Source organism: Pungitius pungitius, chromosome 19 (assembly GCF_949316345.1).
Source record: "Pungitius pungitius chromosome 19, fPunPun2.1, whole genome shotgun sequence".
Taxonomy (NCBI): Eukaryota; Metazoa; Chordata; class Actinopteri; order Perciformes; family Gasterosteidae; genus Pungitius; species Pungitius pungitius.
The window spans coordinates 15,154,674-15,174,564 of NC_084918.1; the positions used below are offsets into that span (position 1 = coordinate 15,154,674).

The 19,891-nt window shown below is 45.2% G+C and overlaps 3 protein-coding genes across 5 annotated transcripts; 1 reads left to right on the top strand and 2 right to left on the bottom strand.

Moving 5' to 3' along the window:
- Positions 1 to 1,481: 1,481 nt before the first annotated feature.
- On the top strand, positions 1,482 to 19,234 carry lancl2 (LanC lantibiotic synthetase component C-like 2 (bacterial)). Its single transcript, XM_062559322.1, has 11 exons — positions 1,482 to 1,703; positions 2,398 to 2,607; positions 5,570 to 5,687; positions 5,767 to 5,974; positions 6,321 to 6,468; positions 16,203 to 16,349; positions 16,640 to 16,822; positions 17,077 to 17,253; positions 17,776 to 17,848; positions 18,522 to 18,639; positions 18,690 to 19,234. Exons 2-10 carry the CDS (start codon positions 2,443 to 2,445, stop codon positions 18,596 to 18,598), a joined length of 1,296 nt encoding a protein of 431 aa, XP_062415306.1. The 5' UTR covers positions 1,482 to 1,703; positions 2,398 to 2,442; the 3' UTR covers positions 18,599 to 18,639; positions 18,690 to 19,234.
- LOC134107502 (uncharacterized) lies at positions 7,035 to 9,979 on the bottom strand. 2 transcript variants are annotated; one of them, XM_062559321.1, is made up of 4 exons: positions 8,863 to 9,979; positions 8,314 to 8,466; positions 8,179 to 8,223; positions 7,035 to 8,037 (listed from the first exon to the last, which is right to left on the bottom strand). In XM_062559321.1, the coding sequence occupies exons 1-4, from the start codon at positions 9,725 to 9,727 to the stop codon at positions 7,805 to 7,807; spliced, it is 1,296 nt and encodes a 431-aa protein (XP_062415305.1). In that variant the 5' UTR covers positions 9,728 to 9,979; the 3' UTR covers positions 7,035 to 7,804. The 2 variants fall into 2 exon arrangements, with proteins under 2 accessions (XP_062415305.1, XP_062415304.1); XM_062559320.1 differs by having other exon boundaries at positions 7,037 to 8,037; positions 8,179 to 8,226.
- LOC119217560 (histone-lysine N-methyltransferase SETD5) lies at positions 10,713 to 16,149 on the bottom strand. Of its 2 annotated transcripts, XM_062559323.1 has the most exons (9): positions 14,787 to 16,149; positions 14,539 to 14,701; positions 14,248 to 14,440; positions 13,845 to 13,967; positions 13,571 to 13,693; positions 13,297 to 13,419; positions 13,025 to 13,147; positions 11,450 to 11,555; positions 10,713 to 11,003 (listed from the first exon to the last, which is right to left on the bottom strand). In XM_062559323.1, exons 1-9 carry the CDS (start codon positions 14,890 to 14,892, stop codon positions 10,891 to 10,893), a joined length of 1,173 nt encoding a protein of 390 aa, XP_062415307.1. In that variant the 5' UTR covers positions 14,893 to 16,149; the 3' UTR covers positions 10,713 to 10,890. The 2 variants fall into 2 exon arrangements, with proteins under 2 accessions (XP_062415307.1, XP_062415308.1); XM_062559324.1 differs by lacking the exons at positions 10,713 to 11,003; positions 11,450 to 11,555 and having other exon boundaries at positions 13,012 to 13,147; positions 14,787 to 16,148.
- Positions 19,235 to 19,891: the final 657 nt, after the last annotated feature.

Below are 19,891 nucleotides of genomic sequence, written 5' to 3' on the forward strand. Positions count from 1 at the left end.
CTGAGGCTGCAGTTCTGGCCATCGCCTCGTAAGAGCTGCCTGTTCCTATGGAAACGAGAGGCAAAGGAATTGTCATTGCAGAGGGACACAGATGACAATGCATCTTCTTTCCCTCTGAGCAAATTTGAACAACGTATATATACGATTTTGAGATATTGAGTGCACAGCTTATAGATGGTAAATGCTTCGTCAACTGAAGCGCGTTAATTGCCCAGTCAGCAGATGTTTCAGAGACGGGATCTCCACAGTCCCCAGAAACATCAAACACATGGGGGTAAAGTCAGACTATATTTCTGTGCATAGTCGCCTGCTGAGTTCTAATGAAGTGACTCATGTATGACAGCACTGGGTGGGTGAGTTCCTGTTTGAGAGAGCATTGGTTTCCTTTAACAAAGGAACACAAAAGGCTTTTCCCCATACGTTTAAATAATGAAAAATGGAGCTGTCGGGGTCTTGGTTTGGTGCATGCTGGTCATTTGGGACTCGCGTTTGGACACTTGGTTGGAACAGAGTCACCGTGGGCTGTTCTCAGTAACAAAAAGGCTGGTAAGATCAGCTGCCTTTTTGACATGTGAAGACAGTGTGTAATTGATCAAACGAATCAATTTCCCCTCCTATTTTGTGTCAAAGCCATTGCAGTGAGCTGGCAGGCCAAATAATAGGGTCCCATCCCAAATGAATGAAACAACGCTTCAGAGAACTACAGTTCTTATTGTTTCACACTCACCCTCGTGCAAGGTGAAATAGAGCGCTTCTCACGATGCAACATTACAAATAGGGCCCTCATAATAGCCATAAAACATCTAAATGTGACTGTTGGGAATGAGAGGGCAGCGCTTGAAAGCCTCTTCGGGACCGTTCTTCGAGAAATAATGAGACCAATGAAATGATTCCTCGTATTAAATGAAGATCCACCACATGCAGACACACGGAGGCGTGGCGCGTGTCATTTGATGCAGACAACTCCCACTTATTCAGGGGTCTCATCCAGCGCTGCTTCTATTTCCTCTGATGGCGTTGCACATAGAGTTTAGATAAGAGACGGAGAGCCTCAAGGCAGCATCATGGACTGGATTACTGTCAGGGCAAGGTAGAAATAGATAAGACATCCAAAGCTATTGGGCTTTGATCAAGGGACTTCTTGTTGAGATGGAGCTGTAATATGTTCCTTTGTAAAATGAAAATGCCACGCAGAGAAAGTGACAGAAAGGCAAGACAGCAGGGATGCAATAAGAGAAAAGAGAAAGGGGGGGATTGGATAATCCCGACAGCATCCCGCACCAACACCATCTGTCACCATCAGCCGCCCTGGACCGGATCTGCTGGGAACCGACTGGTTCCGGCGGGTACTGGTGGTGGGTAAGGGCTGAGCTTTGAGGAGATGGGAGGGTGGGAGGGGGGGCTCTCTAGCACTGGGCACGCTCAGAGAGGAGCAGCGGGAGAAGGATGCTGCAGAGCCGCAGAGAGAGAGAGAGAGAGAGAGAGAGAGAGAGAGAGACGGTGGTGCGGCGACACATGGCAGCCTGCGCGCTCTGAGCAACTCTTCCATTGTCTCCGCATCCAGCCGGGGAGCAGGAGAGGCTGCACGCGCACTGGGATGCTGCAATCCCCCCCCCCCCCTCCAGGCCAGAGAGAGAGAGAGAGACCTCGGGGGACCGCACGGACCGATGAGCGGACAGCCTGACTGACCACGTTGCCTTGGGGTAAGCCCGGTTCCGGCCCCACCTGTCATTGAGTCATCCCTCTGACCCGGCAGCCAGTGCAGCAACAATTGTTCTGATTTTTCATTGATGCATTTTATTCTTCTCACACCTGCACGTTTGGTTGTAGTGTAGGCAGAAACCACATTAAATATATATACTCAAGGTGACATTCGTTCGCCAAGTTATTTTTTTACTGGTGTTAGAAAGCTTTAGCTGTATTTTTCACGGGATTTGCTACTAACTCATTCAAAAAACTCTGCTGAAAAAACTTTCTGGATAACCTAAAAGCACCGTAGGTCTTTATACTATTATATGTTAACCACAAGCAAAATAATTTAGCCTATGCTGGTTAACTATATTGTGCCTTTTATCCAGATGAGGAAATGAATATCCTCACGAACAAGCACAATTAGAAGAAAAATTCCGAGGTCTTATGGCCATTTCGGTATTCTATTCTCTTTAAAATATTATTAGCTGCTATGCCATTATGGAGCTATGGGAATTCTTACTGAGAGTCTTAACTTCATAAATAATTTTACAAAACATTTAGCCTCTGAACAACTTTAAACCAATCAATACCCACTGTCATAACCACTTTTCAGTGGGGATATTTGAACTCGTGTCACCTTTGAGGGGCTTGGTTGAGGTTTGGTTGGCTGTGTGTGAGTGTCTTATTTCCCTATGGACCGTGCAGTGGGCCTGGAGGTTGTTTTGTCCCTGCCGAGCCGCCGTAGCAGCGATGGGAGACAACGTGTCCAAGCGACTGAAGCTGGTCTCAGCCACGGAGGCGGAGATGGAGGAGCGCTCGTTTCCAAACCCCTACCCCGACTGGGACTCCGGAGCCCGCCCGTCCGGCTCTGGAGAGCCGCACGATCACAACGAACCACTCGATGCGGAAGGAAAGGTGCGTTTAGTCAATAACACGTCAACTGACGTGCTAATAGAAGCTAGAGCTACATTAGCACGTTCTTGCACTACTGTCGTAGTTAGCATGGCTTATCGCGAGACTTCGCTGTGACGAGCGCGTGCCCGCAGCATTTTAGTAAACACCGTTCACGTGGACGCATGGAGGACAGTTTTTCACACCCAACGGGAACAGGCTAACGATACGGATTACACACCGTAATGTCGCTGGATTAGGTTGGTGGAGGTCTAACAAAAGGTCCTCCATGTCAGAGTAACTTAACCCAAGTACAGCGAGTCACGCGCGTCACAACGCGGAAGTGACTTCCGCTGTAGTGAGGCGGTATTTTATTTGCTGAGACGCACGGAAAAGGGGAACATATCATTACTGTTCTAATCAACCCTATGTTTATAAATGCGTAGATACACATTGTTTTGTCGGCGGACAGAGATGACAAACAACCTGCAGACTAGAGCATACTGTTGGGATAACGTTGCGTTTATAGGAAGCCATTAAACTCACAATCTACTGCTTCCTTACCTACTGCTGAAATGTCTTATTTTATCACAGAAGTGTCTTTGCTGTAAATATCCAAAGAGGTCCGCATTATTTAAATGAAATTCTCCAGGTGAGCTGATTGAAATAAATTTGGGCCCAAAGGGAGATCAATCCATTTCAGAAAAAACACTGAAAATTTGAAAGGAGAAAAAAATACAAATTGAAAGGAGGCCGTAAACCTCCCATCTTTCCCTCTCAGACTGCCAGGTTTAGACCTGGACAAATGCATAATACTTTAGCACGCTGGAGGTGAGGTTTCTGGCCGGGAGACTCTTTCAAAGTCAGATTTACAAATTCACCATTCAACTGCCTGCGTGCACACTGACTCCTGGTTATGTTTCATATCCCGTACCGTGTATTCTTTGTGCAAATTGAGCAAAAACACGAGTCGCTCAACCAGATTAATGGGGGATTGCGCAATCCGAGTGGCGCCACGGCTGCCGCCTCCCCGTATTTGGACAGGAAAATACACAAATTCAGCGATATTTCCCATAATAATCATTGGATTGATTGGAATCTAATAATTACCCTAATAAAAAAAAGTAATATATTTAAAAAACAATTATTTTTTTTTTTTCATCATTTCATGATGACATAGGGGAGGCACTGCAGGTCACTGCTGTATGTACACCAATAGTGGGAACATCTCACCCAGCATCTTTTCCCTCATGGCGGTGGGAGGTTGCCAGGTGATGCACATGGAGAGCTCCACAATATCTGAACCCCAACACCACAGGTGGTGAACACAACGACACTTGCTCTCCTGCGAGTAGCTCTAAATATCAGCAATGGTCAAAACGGAGTAAAAAAGAACAAAGAGGGTATTTCTTGACGTTTTAACAGGAATCCTTAGAAATCCCAAACCTTACAGGGGCAAACGGTCTTAAACTAGCAGCAGCAAAGATCGTTGTTCTCTGAGCGGTCCCTATTAGCTCATCAGGCCAGTGTAGAGGTAGTGAGAGGCTCTCACACACACTTCCCAGTGTAGTCTGAATGTGAATGAAGCCCGGAGAGAATGAATTAACTCCGCATTCAACCAACCCTTTTGTGGTCTGACTCAGCCGGTTAAATCTGATGGATGAATATGGTTAATCAAAGAGTAATTAGAGCCTCGAGCCTTGTGGAGAATAAGCCAATTTAGGGTTTCCTGAGATGAATCCCAACGATGGAGTCTGGGTCATAACACCCCGGCTGATATCCGACTGACAAGCCAGGACACAGCGCTGGTGTCTTATGACCTCTGGAATCAGCAGGACCAACGTGTGACCTGCTGCTCACAAAGCGCTCATTAGAGAAGCCTTTAGTGGCCGTGTGAAGCCAGTTACGTGTGCAGGTGACATCTTGCTTGGGAACCTGTCTGACTCCAGATGCTCCACGTGTCGCTGTAGGAAAATCACATGCTATCGGATGGAATAAATGATCTCTGATTTCCATTTTGATGCTGGCATACTTGGTGCCATTATTACTGTTAATGTCACCAGGACCAACACTGATTCACAAAGTCCTCATTGGATTGGTTTGCTGATTCTATTCAATATTGAATGGATTCAGGATGTTTTGGTCACAATATCATGATTTCTTTGATATAAAAAGGACTCTGTTATTTATAGCAGGGGTTCTTAACCTTTTTGACCCCGGGGCTCAACTTTCTAAAAATAATAAGAATAATATTAATGATAAGGATAGCAGCAGAAGTGGTCAGCAGGGCCATGGCAGGAGGCAGGTCCAAATAGAACCATGATCCATGGAAACCTGTGAGGAGATCAATCACTCTGTGGAAGAAGCTGAATTAGGGATGTGCATTATGAGATGTGAGTTCTTATAGAAAGAGAGAGAAGAACCCCTCCCTCACCCCCCGGCAGTCTAGGCCTAGAGCAGCTTAACTAAGGGCTGGTCCGGGCTACCCTTAGCCAGCCCTAACTACAAGCAATATCAAAGAGGAAAGGTTTAAATGAGCTGACCGAGACTGAAGGTGGGAGCTGGTTCTGATGATCTCTTTACTTAGTAGTTGTTAATACACGTGCTGCAGCATTCTGAATCAACTTCACAGACTTATAAGAGCAGCCTGATAATAGAGAATTGCAGTAATCCAGTCTAGAAGTTACAAACAAAGCGCCTGATTTTTCCTATATTTTGTAGAGTTAAAGAACACTTCCTGGTCCTGGTTGTATTTGACGACATCTTCTCTGGTTTAATCCTGAAACACATGGTCACACAGAGAGCTGTTTTGATCCAAATCATCAACAGCTTGTTGCTCAACAGGCACCTGGGGTGAGACCTAAGTGACATGAGCTCTGGTAGCTTCTAGGAGTGCATATGGGGATTGTTTGGACGGTCCCTGACGGCATGGACGCCATTCATGAGTTCTAGTGGCTGGGGTGTGACGTGCTTCCTCCCTCCTCAGGTGAGTGCATCATTCCAGAAGAAGGTGCAGAGTAAGATCAAAGATCTCCTCCAGCAGATGGAGGAGGGCCTGAAGACCGCCGACCCACACGACTTCTCCACCTACACCGGCTGGACAGGTCTGTTGCGAGCACTATCCCCGTGTGCACCTGTTCCACGTGTCAGGTCTTCTGATCCGTAGCACGCCGTCCACCACAGGCATCGCCCTGCTGTACCTCCAGCTGCACCGGGTGACCCAAGAGGCCAGCGACCTGCAGAGGGCCCTGGACTACGTGAAGCGGGCCATGAGGATCCTGAACGGACGGAAGGTGACGTTCCTCTGCGGCGACGCCGGGCCGCTGGCGGTGGGCGCCGTGGTTCACCACAAACTGAACAACCCCGCCGACAGCCAAGACTGCCTGTCCAGGTGGGTGGTTGTTCAACACGGGGCCCTCCCCTTCTGTGAGGAGCAACATCTGTGGAGCACCTGGGCAGCAAGTGTCTCATACCTTGCATCTCCTCTGCTGACCACCAGGGGGCGACTCCTCTGATTGAATAGACGTCTATGACAAAGTGACTCTACTTCTCTCGTGGTTTATTACCTTTTATTACCTTGGTTAACTTTGTAAACATGAGTTCATGCAACATGGTGACGGCCAAACATGGCTGGTTGTGTGTGTGTGTGTGTGTGTGTGTGTGTGTGTGTGTGTGTGTGTGTGTGTGTGTGTGTGTGTGTGTGTGTGTGTGTGTGTGTGTGTGTGTGTGTGTGTCAGGCTGCTCCAGCTGCAGCGGGCTGTGCTCAGTCCGGACTCCGACATGCCCGATGAGCTGCTGTACGGCCGCGCCGGCTACCTCTACGCTCTGCTCTACGTCAACGAACAGATGGGGGCCGACACGGTGGAGCAGGGCACCATCGCCGAGGTCAGTCCCTGAGTTTAACACTTCCCTCAACATGCATGGTGCGGATCTCCGTTACGCTGTGCTGTGTCCACTCAGCACTACGGTTGTGGCCAATCACAGACGTCTATTAACGTTATTCATGGATTCTCAGCATATAATGACTACCGTGTTTCCTCTACCATTCAGAGTTCAGAGGTGGTCCATTTGTTTCTCTACTGGATTGTGTCACCTATCGGCCAAAATATGTGTGATACCTCTAGTTTATATCCTCTTCAGAGACGTCACTAGCAGAAGTGTCCTAAAGTGTTTTTGTTTTGGTATTAAATTATCTTTTTCATGCTTGTCAGTTAATTTACACTCTAATTAAAAATATTTGGTTAGTACTTCTAATGTTAGTACTCGTAGATGGAGGAGGACCAGTGTATAGTGGACACATACACACGATAATAATCCCTCAACACTCTTTTTATATTATTTATTTAAACACACAAACACTTGCTGCAGAAAATTGCAGGGCCATCTGTCCCCTTTTGCCAGGCCAAAAAACACACACACACACACACACACACACACACATACAGGTAGATATGTATTAGGTGGACTTTTTCGCCATACAGGCCCGGGTGTGGTTTAGATGGACTACCCTTTCCTGAGGTCCTTCAGCTTTGGCAGTTAGGTTAAAACACTTCAAAAAATCTGAAAAAAAATCAGCTCACTTTAGATTTCAGATACACCCTACACAACCTCATACACAGCAACCTAATTATACTGTGGTATAGGTAGACATTTTTATTTTGACAAAAGTATGACTTATAAGGACCAAGAAAACACTATTGGGTCTTTAAAGGGACAATGATCCCGCCCTCCTCATTAACATAAATACACACAGACTGGACACAGCATTACTGGAACCATCAATTTAATATAAAAAAATATTGTTAAAGGATGGCCAAATTAGTGGCATACAAATTTAGCCCCTCAAACTGAGACAGTATGTGTAGAAATCTATCTATATTATCTAATGATCCATCTATGCAGAGGGAGATCAGCCCCTACAACCTGGGTTTCACTTAACATGAAAAACACAACAATGAGCTGGGGCGATTTTTTTATTACTGTCCCACTCAGGACACAAGCAACCAGACTACAGTGGTTTTGTAAACTATTTTATGAAACAATTGTTTACAAAAGACTAGTGCTTTTGGAAAAACAAGTCCTGTTTACCAAACAACCGAAGAGAACGACAGAGCGATGGGCAGGACATACATAACATTTTTTCATCGCACCATGGAAATTTACCTAATCAACAGATAAGACAAAAAAGGATGTAGAACAAATAACAAAAACGCTTGTTTGTTTACAGCTGGGACCGTCTTTTTTCAGCTGTTCCCCGATTCCGGACGAAGTCTCTGACATTTTGCACAGTTCTTTGTTCCAAGACGGGTCCTTCAACCAACTTGCAGTGACTGCATTCGTTCTTGGTGGCCAAGTGACCTTTACGAATATGGTCTTTGAAGTGCCGCATTACCGCTTGAACCTCACATTTAGACCACGCTCTCTTTGTCCCTCTTCTGGACCCAGCATCTTTTCCTGGAAGATACACGAAGTAGACAAAAACGATCACACAAAAATAATTATTATTTTGGCCTTTTCTTTCTTCTACACCTTGTAGCAATGCCTTTTTGTGTCCAAGTACTTTAAAAAGATGCTCTACCATCAAACTTTGCTTACCTTCAGAGAGAGGGTAGCTCTCATTTACTGTGGACGACACGGTTCCTGCTAAAACAAATTTCACAATAATTTATTTTCAAATTGAATTTAAGTACATTTGGTCAACAGTGACAACTATAAAGTGAGGGAACCTACCTGCATCGTCAAAGCCATGGACCTGCTTTGTAGAGTCGGATGCAGCATTTACAGGCTCGCTAGTCCCACCCTCTGATCCTCTGCCTGCTGTGCAACCGTCATCTGATTCACTCCCACTGTCCTTTTCTTCAGCGTCGCTTAATGCAATTTCATCTGAAAAATATTAGTAGCACTCATGGGTGGCTGGACATAACTAAAAATCAAAGTTTGAGATGTGTGTTTGTTATATAGTAACATTATTTCAGGCCACAAGTGGCTGCACAGTGTAAACTAAAGAGCCAATTTGGATGAGAGGGCAATCGTTAAAAATCAAAAGTCAAGCTTTTTAAGGAATGCATAAAATTAATTTTAAAAGGTTAATTTAGCACATTTCTACTTAAAGTTAACCCTTTCCTACCCATTCTGGGCGTGTCAGGGTAGTGTGTGTCTGTGGGTGGAGATTCAACAATTATTTGCAGATATTATGTATACATATAATTCTGGCAATGTTTGCCCTGTAAAATGTAAACCACAATCAGGTGTGTTGTAAGTGTTAATTTGTTTACAAACCTTCCACTTCAATTTCGTCCAGTGATTTCCCCTGCATGGTGGAAAGATTCCCTTTCTCCATCGATAAAAGCAATTTGGAAATCTTTGCCAGTTGTGTTGTGGGAACTGGTAATCTGTAGAAATCCCGGTGAACACGGATGTCGTGACCCAGGAAATCTGCAACTTGATCAAGTTCGTTGTTTTTCAAATTAAGGACTTGAGAGAGTGTGGCGACATGTTTCCTGAGCTGTGTCGACCTGAGGTACTCGGGGTGCTTTGCTCCACACTCGCTTGCATGAACACGCAAACAGTCCTGTCCTCTGTAGTGGCTCATCGAGTTGGGTATGGCGAACAGGAAGACATTTGTGGCACAAACACCACAATCCATTCTTTTGCTGGTAAGGAGTGACAGAGCCTCCACCATGCTTGGTGTGAGCAGAACTGCAACCTTTCTGCCCCTTTTCCCCATTATTTCGATTCGGCTGAAATAGTTGCAGAGTCTCTGTTCAGTCTTCGACAACCCCATTGCAACATCTTCATGAAGCTTCGTATTGTCTCTTTCATGGAAACTTTTGAGGCGCATTTTTGAAACCTCCCCAGCACGTCTTCGATTGAACACAATGATTTGTGCAAGTGTACACTTTGCAAGTTGTGCGTAGTTCTGAGTACTGGCCTCCTCCAAGTTGCGAAAGGCAGTTTCTGCAGAGTTCTCAAGGTGCCGATGAAGGATCTGAACATCTTCTGTGAAGGGTAATGTTGATGGCTTGTTATATTTTGCATCACTCAATGTGTTCAGGGCACCGTGAGACACCACCTCAGACCACTTGGTGGTGTAGAGCTTCTTGAACATGTCAGTGGACTTGATCAGGTCCTCATCTTCGGCCATGAGGGCCCTACAATGAACAATGTCACAAATTTTCTGAAGTGTATGACCCAATTTCAGAGCGAGGCTTGGTGTTGCATACGAGTGTTTTTCTTCATCAAAACCGGAAACTCTCTTTACAGCTTGCACAACCCTCTGGAAGTTAGCAGGTTTAACAGCCTCCTCTAGGTTATGCACAGAGAAGTCTGTACGCAGACATAGCAACAAACGCCCCACTTCACGGAGCTTCTGTCGTATGTACTCGTACTTAGTAGGGTCTTGTTTGTTGTAGAGTGACTGAGCTAAATTAATAATGGAGAGGTCATTTCGCACAACAGAGGCAACCTCATCCTGTTTCATGACACTAAGGATCTTCCACACTCCGCTTGAGATCTGCTGACAGAATGCATTTTCTTGAGCTTCAGCCAAAGCCAGTACTTTTGTTCTCCCAGGTTCTCTATTCAGTTCAGTGTTTTCTGGCTTAAAGGGGCATCTGCGGGCATGTCTCCAAAGTTCCTTACGAATGTACATGCCCTGACAGTACATACAGTGAATAAACTTTCCAGCGAGTGCTTTAGCCTTTGGTTTTCTTTTCACTTTCAGTGGCCCTGTTCCATCTTTTAAAACTGCAGTGTTGTGTCTAAAATTTCCCTTATTCCTCATCTTTTCTACCAAAATCTTGCGCTCTTTTGAGTGCTCAGGGAGGGAAAATGCTTTTACAATTTCAGCATCCGTCTTGTGTGTTTTCAAATGGCGGGAAATTTTGCTTTGTGGCTTACCACAAACATAACAGTAATTCTTTTTGGTCATGGTCAGATTGTTTACTTGTTTAAGCTCAACTTCACACTTTTCCTTTGTCAAGTCTTTGGGAGAATTCAATGTTTCAGCAGCAGATGGGCAACCTTTTGATGAACTGGACAGAACTGGGATGCTTTTGTCTGACCCATGGGCTGTTCCAACATCAGGTAGCACTGGTTTTACTTTAATCCATCCGGCTTTCAACTGACTTGGGGTAATGGGGATGCTTGCATCTGAATCATCATCCTCATCATGGGTTTCCGAGTCTGGTATGTATTCCTCACTCGACACACACTCGTCGTTGTCATCATCGTCATCATCATCAGATATTTGATCGAGAAACTGGAAAGAAAACGAAAGGATTTTACGTGATGGACAGCTCCAGACAGTTAAGAGTTCAACAAACTTTGTTCTGTTTTCTGTGTCCAACTGACCTGTGATGGGTCTTGGTTATCATTCGTCATTTTCCTGAGGCAGGATTTATGCCAGACTCCTGAACAAACTGAGACATTTTGAATATTTAGTATAAGTTTCAATACCACAGATTTATTATAAGTTGTTGTGTCAGATCAATAGAGATCTGAAATGCATAATGCAAAAGATTCCCCTTTAATAATTTAAATGCCCATGTTTGTACCTTTAACTGTAATGACAAATGTATTGGAGAAAAACCTCTAGCATTAAAGCACAACAGATCTGGTCAGTGCCAAAATAAAACACCTTTTAAGTAATCTGAATGATATTCCACACCAACTATGTCAACTTCATCACAACAGATGTTTACACATTTCACAATTATGAGAAATAGTTGATATATCAGCTTATTATGCTGTGAACGAAGAAATATGTAAGAGTTTCATTATAGAATGGTGTGTACATTAGAACACAGCAAATATATCGACCCAATACCCAAAGACAAACTCTGTACTAATTCACTAAATAGCTCACCTCTGCATTCATAGCCAACCCACTTGAAGGAGGATACAGGTCCCACACATTGGACACATTTGTCCAAAGAGGATATTGTTGCGGACACCAGGTGATGCTTTAGACACTGTTAAAAAAAAAATATATATATATATATAATGTATATTTAACAGTGTCACATTGACATGTTGGTATTTTATAAGTTCTAACATGTGTGCCACATTTCAGGTCAATCAGTCATATAGTGCGACATCTGTATGCTTTCACAACAAAGAGTTATGTTTTTTAGGGGGCTATCCCAAGACACTTTTAGTTTACATGCGTTATACATGACTACGAAGTTTCATACACGTAGGTCAACCGTTGAGCTGGGGGCTGGATGATTGATTTGTAAGGGGCACAATTAAGCCAAAGTGCCATTTTGAAGCATTAAAATAAAATCAGGTAACTTATCTTTGCCATTAAATGTGTGTACCAAGATTAGTTATGAGTTTTGAGCAGTTAGTTCCTCAAAAGCACCGTTGTTGAGTTAAAGAGTCTAATGTCCTCATATAAAACTGTCCCCATACACCATGAGAGGCGACTACACACACACACACACACACAGTAGATTCAGAGAATGTCCTCATATAAAACTGTCCCCATACACCATGAGAGGCGACTACACACACACACACACACACACAGTAGATTCAGAGAATGTCCTCATATAAAACTGTCCCCATACACCATGAGAGGCGACTACACACACACACACACACACAGCTAGTAGATTTAGATCGAGAATGTCGATTCTGATTTTAATTCCCATGTCTAATGTCCTTATACACCACTGTCCCTATACACCATATAAATACATACATACATACATACATACATTATATGTATGTGTGTATGTGTACATACATACATACATACATTATATGTATGTGTGTATGTGTACATACATACATACATACATTATATGTATGTGTGTATGTGTACATACATACATACATACATTATACGTATGTGTGTATGTGTACATACATACATTATACGTATGTGTGTATGTGTACATACATACATACATACATACATTATACGTATGTGTGTATGTGTACATACATACATACATACATACATACATTATATGTATGTGTGTATGTGTACATACATACATACATACATACATTATATGTATGTGTGTATGTGTACATACATACATACATACATACATTATATGTATGTGTGTATGTGTACATACATACATACATTATATGTATGTGTGTATGTGTACATACATACATACATTATATGTATGTGTGTATGTGTACATACATACATACATACATACATACATACATACATTATATGTACATACATACATTATATGTACATACATATATTATGTGTACATACATACATACATACATTATATGTATGTGTACATACATACATACATTATATGTATGTGTACATACATACATTATATGTATGTGTACATACATATATTATATGTATGTGTACATACATATATTATATGTATGTGTACATACATACATACATACATACATACATACATACATACATACATACAATTTAGACTTATTTTACCTTTTCAACCCTTTTGGGGGGACCATGTTGTGGACATGTTGGACTCAGGCCATCCACAGAGGTCTCAATCTTGTTGGCCTTGTCACTCGCAGCAGACTCCATCAGCTCATTCGCAGTGATCATCTGTAGCAGATAGAAAAGGAGGACAATGAATAGAGAAACTGGAAATGTACCATTAGAGAATATTTAGGGTTTTAATGAGGCAACTGCACACACACATGAAACATGATACAATGCTTTTTCACAAGTAATTAAGTTTAGACTTAGTTTACCTTTTCAACCCTTTTGGGGGGACTATGTTGTGGACATGTTGGACTCAGGCCATCCGCAGAGGTCTCAATCTTGTTGGCCTCGTCACTTGCAGCAGACTCCATCAGCTCATTCGCAGTGATCATCTGTAGCAGATAGAAAAGGAGGACAATGAATAGAGAAACTGGAAATGTACCATTACAGAGAATATTTAGGCTTTTAATGAGGCAACTGCACACACACATGAAACATGATTCAATGCTTTTTCACAAGTAATTAAGTTTAGACTTAGTTTACCTTTTCAACCCTTTTGGGGGGACTATGTTGTGGACATGTTGGACTCAGGCCATCCACAGAGGTCTCAATCTTGTTGGCCTCGTCACTTGCAGCAGACTCCATCAGCTCATTCGCAGTGATCATCTGTAGCAGATAGAAAAGGAGGACAATGAATAGAGAAACTGGAAATGTACCATTAGAGAGAATATTTAGGCTTTTAATGAGGCAACTGCACAAACACATGAAACATGATTCAATGCTTTTTCACAAGTAATTAAGTTTAGACTTAGTTTACCTTTTCAACCCTTTTGGGGGGACTATGTTGTGGACATGTTGGACTCAGGCCATCCACAGAGGTCTCAATCTTGTTGGCCTCGTCACTTGCAGCAGACTCCATCAGCTCATTCGCAGTGATCATCTGTAGCAGATAGAAAGGGAGTGGGTGGACGATCAGAAGACTTTCCTTAATATTTCTGAAGATTTTAACAATAAACATCAAACCAAAGGGTTCAAGTAAAAACTGAATAGTTAATACAGCAGAAATTCGATATTTGTATGTAGCAGCATGTCTTTTGTACCCCATCAACCCACAATGTCAAAAACCATTTTCATATTGAAAAATTAATATGTAAAATCAAAGCTGCGTGTGAGCAAAGAGCAAGGAGAACTTCATTTTCACAAAGAAATATTTTGACTACCTTGCATCGCCATGGCCAGTCAGAGTCACCATAATTATAGGTGATCTCCTCTCCTTGACTGATGTCTCGTGCTGCAAACAAACACAGATGGGGCTTCCCTTGGATGTTTAGGTACTTCATCTTGGCATTGGGGTTTACATTATCGTCATTTACAAGCCTTCCAAGAGACCTATCCTCTTTTGCTGCATCAACACTACAAAAACACAAGTAAACATTAGTTTCACAAGAGTAAATATATAAAATAAAGGCAATGTGTCGTTTAATTAGACTAAGCATTGACATGATACGCACCACCATAGTTTTCCATTAAAATGGAACTCGAACATGAACACCTTAAGGTGGTCATGGTAAAGGCTCTGTCTCCTCTGACATTCTTTATGGTTTATTAGTTCACCTCTATATTCTAACAGAAAGTCTCCTTTATCAAATGGAGCCGAGGTGAAGATGCCGCGACCTATTTCATAGACAGACAGAAAAAAACATCAGTCAAGTTCATTCATACTTTAATCAGGATTACAAAATCCAAACATTCAACTTACCTTTGAAGGCATTGATGTATTTGACATCAAGTCCCACTTTGTCCCCTCCAGTATCAATGTAAAATTTGGCATCATCCTTCGGATTTAAGCGTCTTCGCCGATGCATATTTTGTTACTGAAATGACCAAAGAAGGCTATCAGCATTTTTATCTTTATTTATAGAACATGCACGATCAGAAAACTTTCTATAGCCATTTAAATCAGTAATAAACGGAGATAATATAAGAAAATCCATAACAGCGCAATTCAAATTTTAATTTAACACTGTTTCACAATTTAAGAACATCTTTAGATGCTCTAAGATTAACTGTAGAAGTTAAGAAAGTCCCTAGCATGTCCGCTACGTTTTGCACGTTCGTTTAAAAAAACACAAAGCATATCATCATATCTCACCTCACACGGTCTCATCTCCTCCATTCGTAACTGTAGCTAGCTCCGTTTTATACAAAGCTAGCTACTCGGAGCTAACGTTAATCACGGAGCTACTCGGAGCTAACGTTACTCACGGAGCTACTCGGAGCTAGCTACACACGGGGCTACTCGGAGCTAGCTACACACGGGGCTACTCGGAGCTAACGTTACTCACGGAGCTACACGGAGCCAGTTACACACGGAGCTACTCGGAGCTAGCTACAGACGGGGCTACTCGGAGCTAGCTACACACGGAGCTACTCGGAGCTAGCTATTCACGGAGCTACTCGGAGCTAGCTATACACGGAGCTACCAGGAGCTAACGTAACTCACGGAGCTTGCTACTCATGCATGTCTTCATCTTTAAAAAACTGATGAACCTTGTACTTGACGTTCGTACGTAAAAATCATAAAGCATGCCATCATATCTCACCTCACACGGTTTCATCTCGGAGCTAGGTATTCAAGCCTGTCTTCATCTTTAAAGGGCTGATAGACCTTGTACTTGACGTCCGTAAGTCCTTCCAACGTGACTGACCCGCCCCTCCGACGTCACTCACCCTGTCCCGCTCCGCAGGAAAAACCAGCCAATCACAAGGCAGCCCGCGAAATTTTAACCGTGTGTGTCAAAATGTGTATGAAACAGCACCAGCATGGTCAGGACGCTACGCGGCGCTGTTCTATACACTGTGATACACAGAAATCAGGTAAAGTGGTAAAAAAGGACTTTCCACGAAAAAGAGAGAGTATGTTACTTAAACAGTTATAAGCCGTTTACACTCTTTGTTTTATGAGGACCTCAGCATGGTCCGTAAATACCATATAGGTCCTCGTAATGCTGGTGTGTAATCAGGTGAAAAGTCCAGATATAACATATCCACCAACACACACACACACACACACACACACACACACACACACACACACACACACACACACACACACACACACACAGCTTTAGATGAAGCTCTGAGCAAAGACCTGTCCCTCCCTGTCCCTCCCCAGGTGGCGACGGCCATCGTGGAATCGGGGAAGAACCTGTCTTTGGGGCAGAAGAAGACGGACCGCTGCCCCCTGCTGTACGAATGGCACAAGAAGCAGTACATCGGCGCCGCCCACGGCCTGGCCGGCATCTTCTGCACGCTCATGCAGGTGAGGCCCGCTCAAATTTCGGATTCATGTTAGCGACTGGGCGAGCTCCGGCCATCAGTGGGACAATGATGGCATGTTAAAGAGCTACAGCCCACCTGTCACCCACAACATGACGCGAGTCTCTGGGAGACGCCTCCATCTCCTCCCTGTTAACGACAGGAAGCGATGTGGCAGCAGGCGGCGCATCGCAGGGTGAAACCGCAGAAGGCCTCTGTTGGCTCTGCCGTGGCCGCCCTGTGCGTCGTAGCTGGCCGGGATGGACTCTGACTAAAAAGCGTCTGTCCTTGCAGCCGGGAGCGCGGCTCCCCCCCGCCGTCCTGTCGGAGCTGGTCCGCCCCAGCGTCGACTACGTCCGCCACAAGAGGTTCCGCTCGGGAAACTTCCCGTCGTCGCTGAGCAACGAGAGCGACCGCCTGGTGCACTGGTGCCACGGAGCGCCCGGCGTCGTGCACATGCTCATCATGGCGCACCGGGTGAGTGTGGAGACACGCCGCTCCTTAGTCCTCCGCTACAGAGAGACGGTCACCGGCCATGCAGGGAGTGTCACATGGCTCCTGTTGCTATGCAACACCGAGCTTGTCGTTGTACTGGCCGTGGGCATGCCCAGGTTGGGATTGATGTTAGTTGGTTGCATCCGTGACTTGGCGTGGGCGTGATCCACCCCCTTTTGGCAGCGTGTGTTGTGATCCACTCCTCCACTCAGAGTGTGGCTCCATGTGCCCCCCAGGTGTTCAAAGAGGAGAAGTACCTGAAGGAGGCGGCGGACTGCGGCGAGGTCATCTGGCAGCGGGGCCTGCTGAGGAAAGGCTACGGCGTCTGCCACGGCGCCGCCGGCAACGGCTACGCCTTCCTGTCGCTGTACAAGCTCACCCAGGACAAGAAGTACCTCTACCGCGCCTGCAAGGTGGGACGTAGTGACGTCACTGAGTCAGCCGCAGTTAGGTCTGAGGCTGCTGTAGCTTCTGGGCGCTTTGCATTTTGGGTAACAAAGGCACCTGGTTTTAACAAGTCTTCTGTTGCTTTGGGTTTGATGTCTCGTGTCTGAGGCCGGCTCAAAAGTTGAGGTACCTGCAAAGGTCGATGCTAACAGACGAAGAAGATGGGTCTGGTCCAATGATAATGAGCTGCCCAGGTTGTCACGGTAACAGCCTAACAGGCTCAAGTGGTTCTACAACCTTATGTCTCCTCGTTGTCTAAAGGGACCCAGCAGTCTCTGCACAAATGTGGAGGTATTATTTAGTTATGAAAGCTCCATTATTATTATATTGCATTGTCAGGCATCACCAACCACGGGGCTCAATGTACCATCTGCTGATTGTTACCAGCCTGCTGAGAGGCTCAGAGGCTCATTGGTTGGTGACATTGAGGAAGAACCTCCTCCTGCGTGTGGTGGACTGTCAGTAACGTCTACAAACCCTCTCTGCAGTTCGCCGAGTGGTGCTTGGCCTACGGGACGCACGGCTGTCGCATCCCCGACAGACCCTACTCTCTGTTTGAAGGTACTGACTCCACCACGCGCACCCTCTCCATCTCCACCACGCGCACCTTCTCCATCTCCACCACGCGCACCTTCTCCATCTCCACCACGCACCTCCTCCATCTCCACCACCGCGCACCTTCTCCCCACCTCCTCCACCACGCGCACCTTCTCCATCTCCACCACCGCGCACCTTCTCCCCACCTTCTCCCCACCACCGCGCACCCGCACCCCCCCCGGTCCTTTTGAATATCTCCCTAATTCGGAGGTCTCAAGGTTGGCAAGTATGGCGATGTCGGCCTCTTTATTTCTGCTCACGCGCTTCACCAGCCTCGAATTCCAACGTGTTGGAACATTTTGCTGTTGTGTTGGTCACATGATCCGAGGTTGATTTGGTTAATGGCTGCGAACATTCAGCGTGGCGCAAACGACTTGCTGAACCTGACATGTGCCTGCAGGGGGCAGCAATGTGTTGTATAGGATGAAGTGCATTCCCTAGAGGAAGAGCTACTTTCCTGACCTTAATAATTTGTCACCCTGAAATGTGATACAAAAATTGACGTAATTAACAACAACTAATTAACGTTGTTAACGCGCTATTTGACAGCCCTAATTATATATATATATATATACACACACCTTCGATGAGAGCGATCCAGTTGAGGGACAGTAATGGACGTGTTTCTCCTCTTCAGGTATGGCAGGAGCCATCTACTACCTGTCAGAGCTTTCACACCCCGAAGCCTCCTGCTTCCCCGCCTTTGAACTTTGAACCCGCCAGCTGACGCTTAAAGGACACGGAGCGTCTCTGCTGTGACGCTGGTGAAGCTGAAAGGACACGGAGCGTCTCTGCTGTGAAGCTGGTGACGCTGAAAGGACACGGAGCGTCTCTGCTGTGAAGCTGGTGACGCTGAAAGGACACGGAGCGTCTCTGCTGTGACGCTGGTGACGCTGAAAGGACACGGAGCGTCTCTGCTGTGAAGCTGGTGACGCTGAAAGGACACGGAGCGTCTCTGCTGTGAAGCTGCTGCTGCAGGTAAATACATTCTGGTTTATGAAAATAAAAGCAGAAGCTGGACTCAAGGGGACAATGTTGAGCTTCCTGATGATTGGACACTTCCAGCCTGTGACACTTCTCTGGGTGGGGGTGGGGACGGGGACAAGGACACAGAAGACCAGTCCCCCTCAGAGCAGACAGGAGGTGTGAGACGTGTGCGGCTGCCTCTGCATGCTGACTGTAATCTGCTCGTGGTGCTTCATTTCCTGTGTGTGTGTGTGTGAGAGAGAGTCAAATAGGTGGAAGGACACAATAATGTTATGTAGAAACCTGTACGCGAGCTACTGAATGTATACCCGTGCTGCTGTTGCTTTTTAATAATTGTGTGAATAAAGAAGCGTCTCCTCTCTTGTGGTGTGAGCTCTGGCTGCTTCTCTATGAAATGACCTATTTTTCCTGGATGTTTCGTAAAGTAGCGCATTGACAATAAAAGACATTTATCCGATGAGATAAAGAGCTTAATAGGCCTCGTTTAAGTAGTGTTCAGGGAAATAAGGGGTGAAGCATTAACATGTTCTAAAAGACATACAATGTGGACTGACCTTTGACCCTAAATTCAGATGATGAAACAGTCTGAGACATGCAGCAGAGTGATGGCTGTAGATCCCCAACGTGGTCAAATGAAAAGGCAGGTCCCAAACTGGTGGTCGTGACCCCCTGCAGGGGCCCAAAAAAACCAAAACATGCGTTGTGCGCAGCAAAGCGCGAGAGAGACACGCAGCATCAGAAAGACAGGGAAACAGAAAAAAAGCCCCCCCCAGGTCAGCAGTCAAAGCCCCCCTCCTCCTGGTGTGGCGCAGTGAGGGAAGCACAGCGGCTCCCCCTGCTGGCGGTGTCCTGCGACTGCGTGAGGCCTGAACCCAGTGAGCAGAGGAAGGAAGTGGTCAGGCCTCTGCTGCTGTTAGTGAGGCAGCAACTTGTATCGCTACACAAGCACAAAGGAATGAGACAATGAGACGCTTTCTGTAGTGAAACGTGGTTTCTTTATTCACACCATTTTCTATTTGA

Coding starts and splice junctions, on each gene's coding strand:
- lancl2 (XM_062559322.1), top strand. CDS start 2,443: ATGGGAGACAACGTGTCCAAGCGACTGAAGCTGGTCTCAGCCACGGAG. Junction 2,608..5,569: donor CACTCGATGCGGAAGGAAAG/GTGCGTTTAGTC, acceptor CTCCCTCCTCAG/GTGAGTGCATCATTCCAGAA. Junction 5,975..6,320: donor AGCCAAGACTGCCTGTCCAG/GTGGGTGGTTGT, acceptor TGTGTGTGTCAG/GCTGCTCCAGCTGCAGCGGG.
- LOC134107502 (XM_062559320.1), bottom strand. CDS start 9,727: ATGGCCGAAGATGAGGACCTGATCAAGTCCACTGACATGTTCAAGAAG. Junction 8,467..8,862: donor GGACGAAATTGAAGTGGAAG/GTTTGTAAACAA, acceptor AATATTTTTCAG/ATGAAATTGCATTAAGCGAC. Junction 8,038..8,178: donor GAGCTACCCTCTCTCTGAAG/GTAAGCAAAGTT, acceptor TGTATCTTCCAG/GAAAAGATGCTGGGTCCAGA.
- LOC119217560 (XM_062559323.1), bottom strand. CDS start 14,892: ATGCATCGGCGAAGACGCTTAAATCCGAAGGATGATGCCAAATTTTAC. Junction 13,968..14,247: donor ACTGGCCATGGCGATGCAAG/GTAGTCAAAATA, acceptor TATCTGCTACAG/ATGATCACTGCGAATGAGCT. Junction 13,148..13,296: donor CCCCCAAAAGGGTTGAAAAG/GTAAACTAAGTC, acceptor TATCTGCTACAG/ATGATCACTGCGAATGAGCT.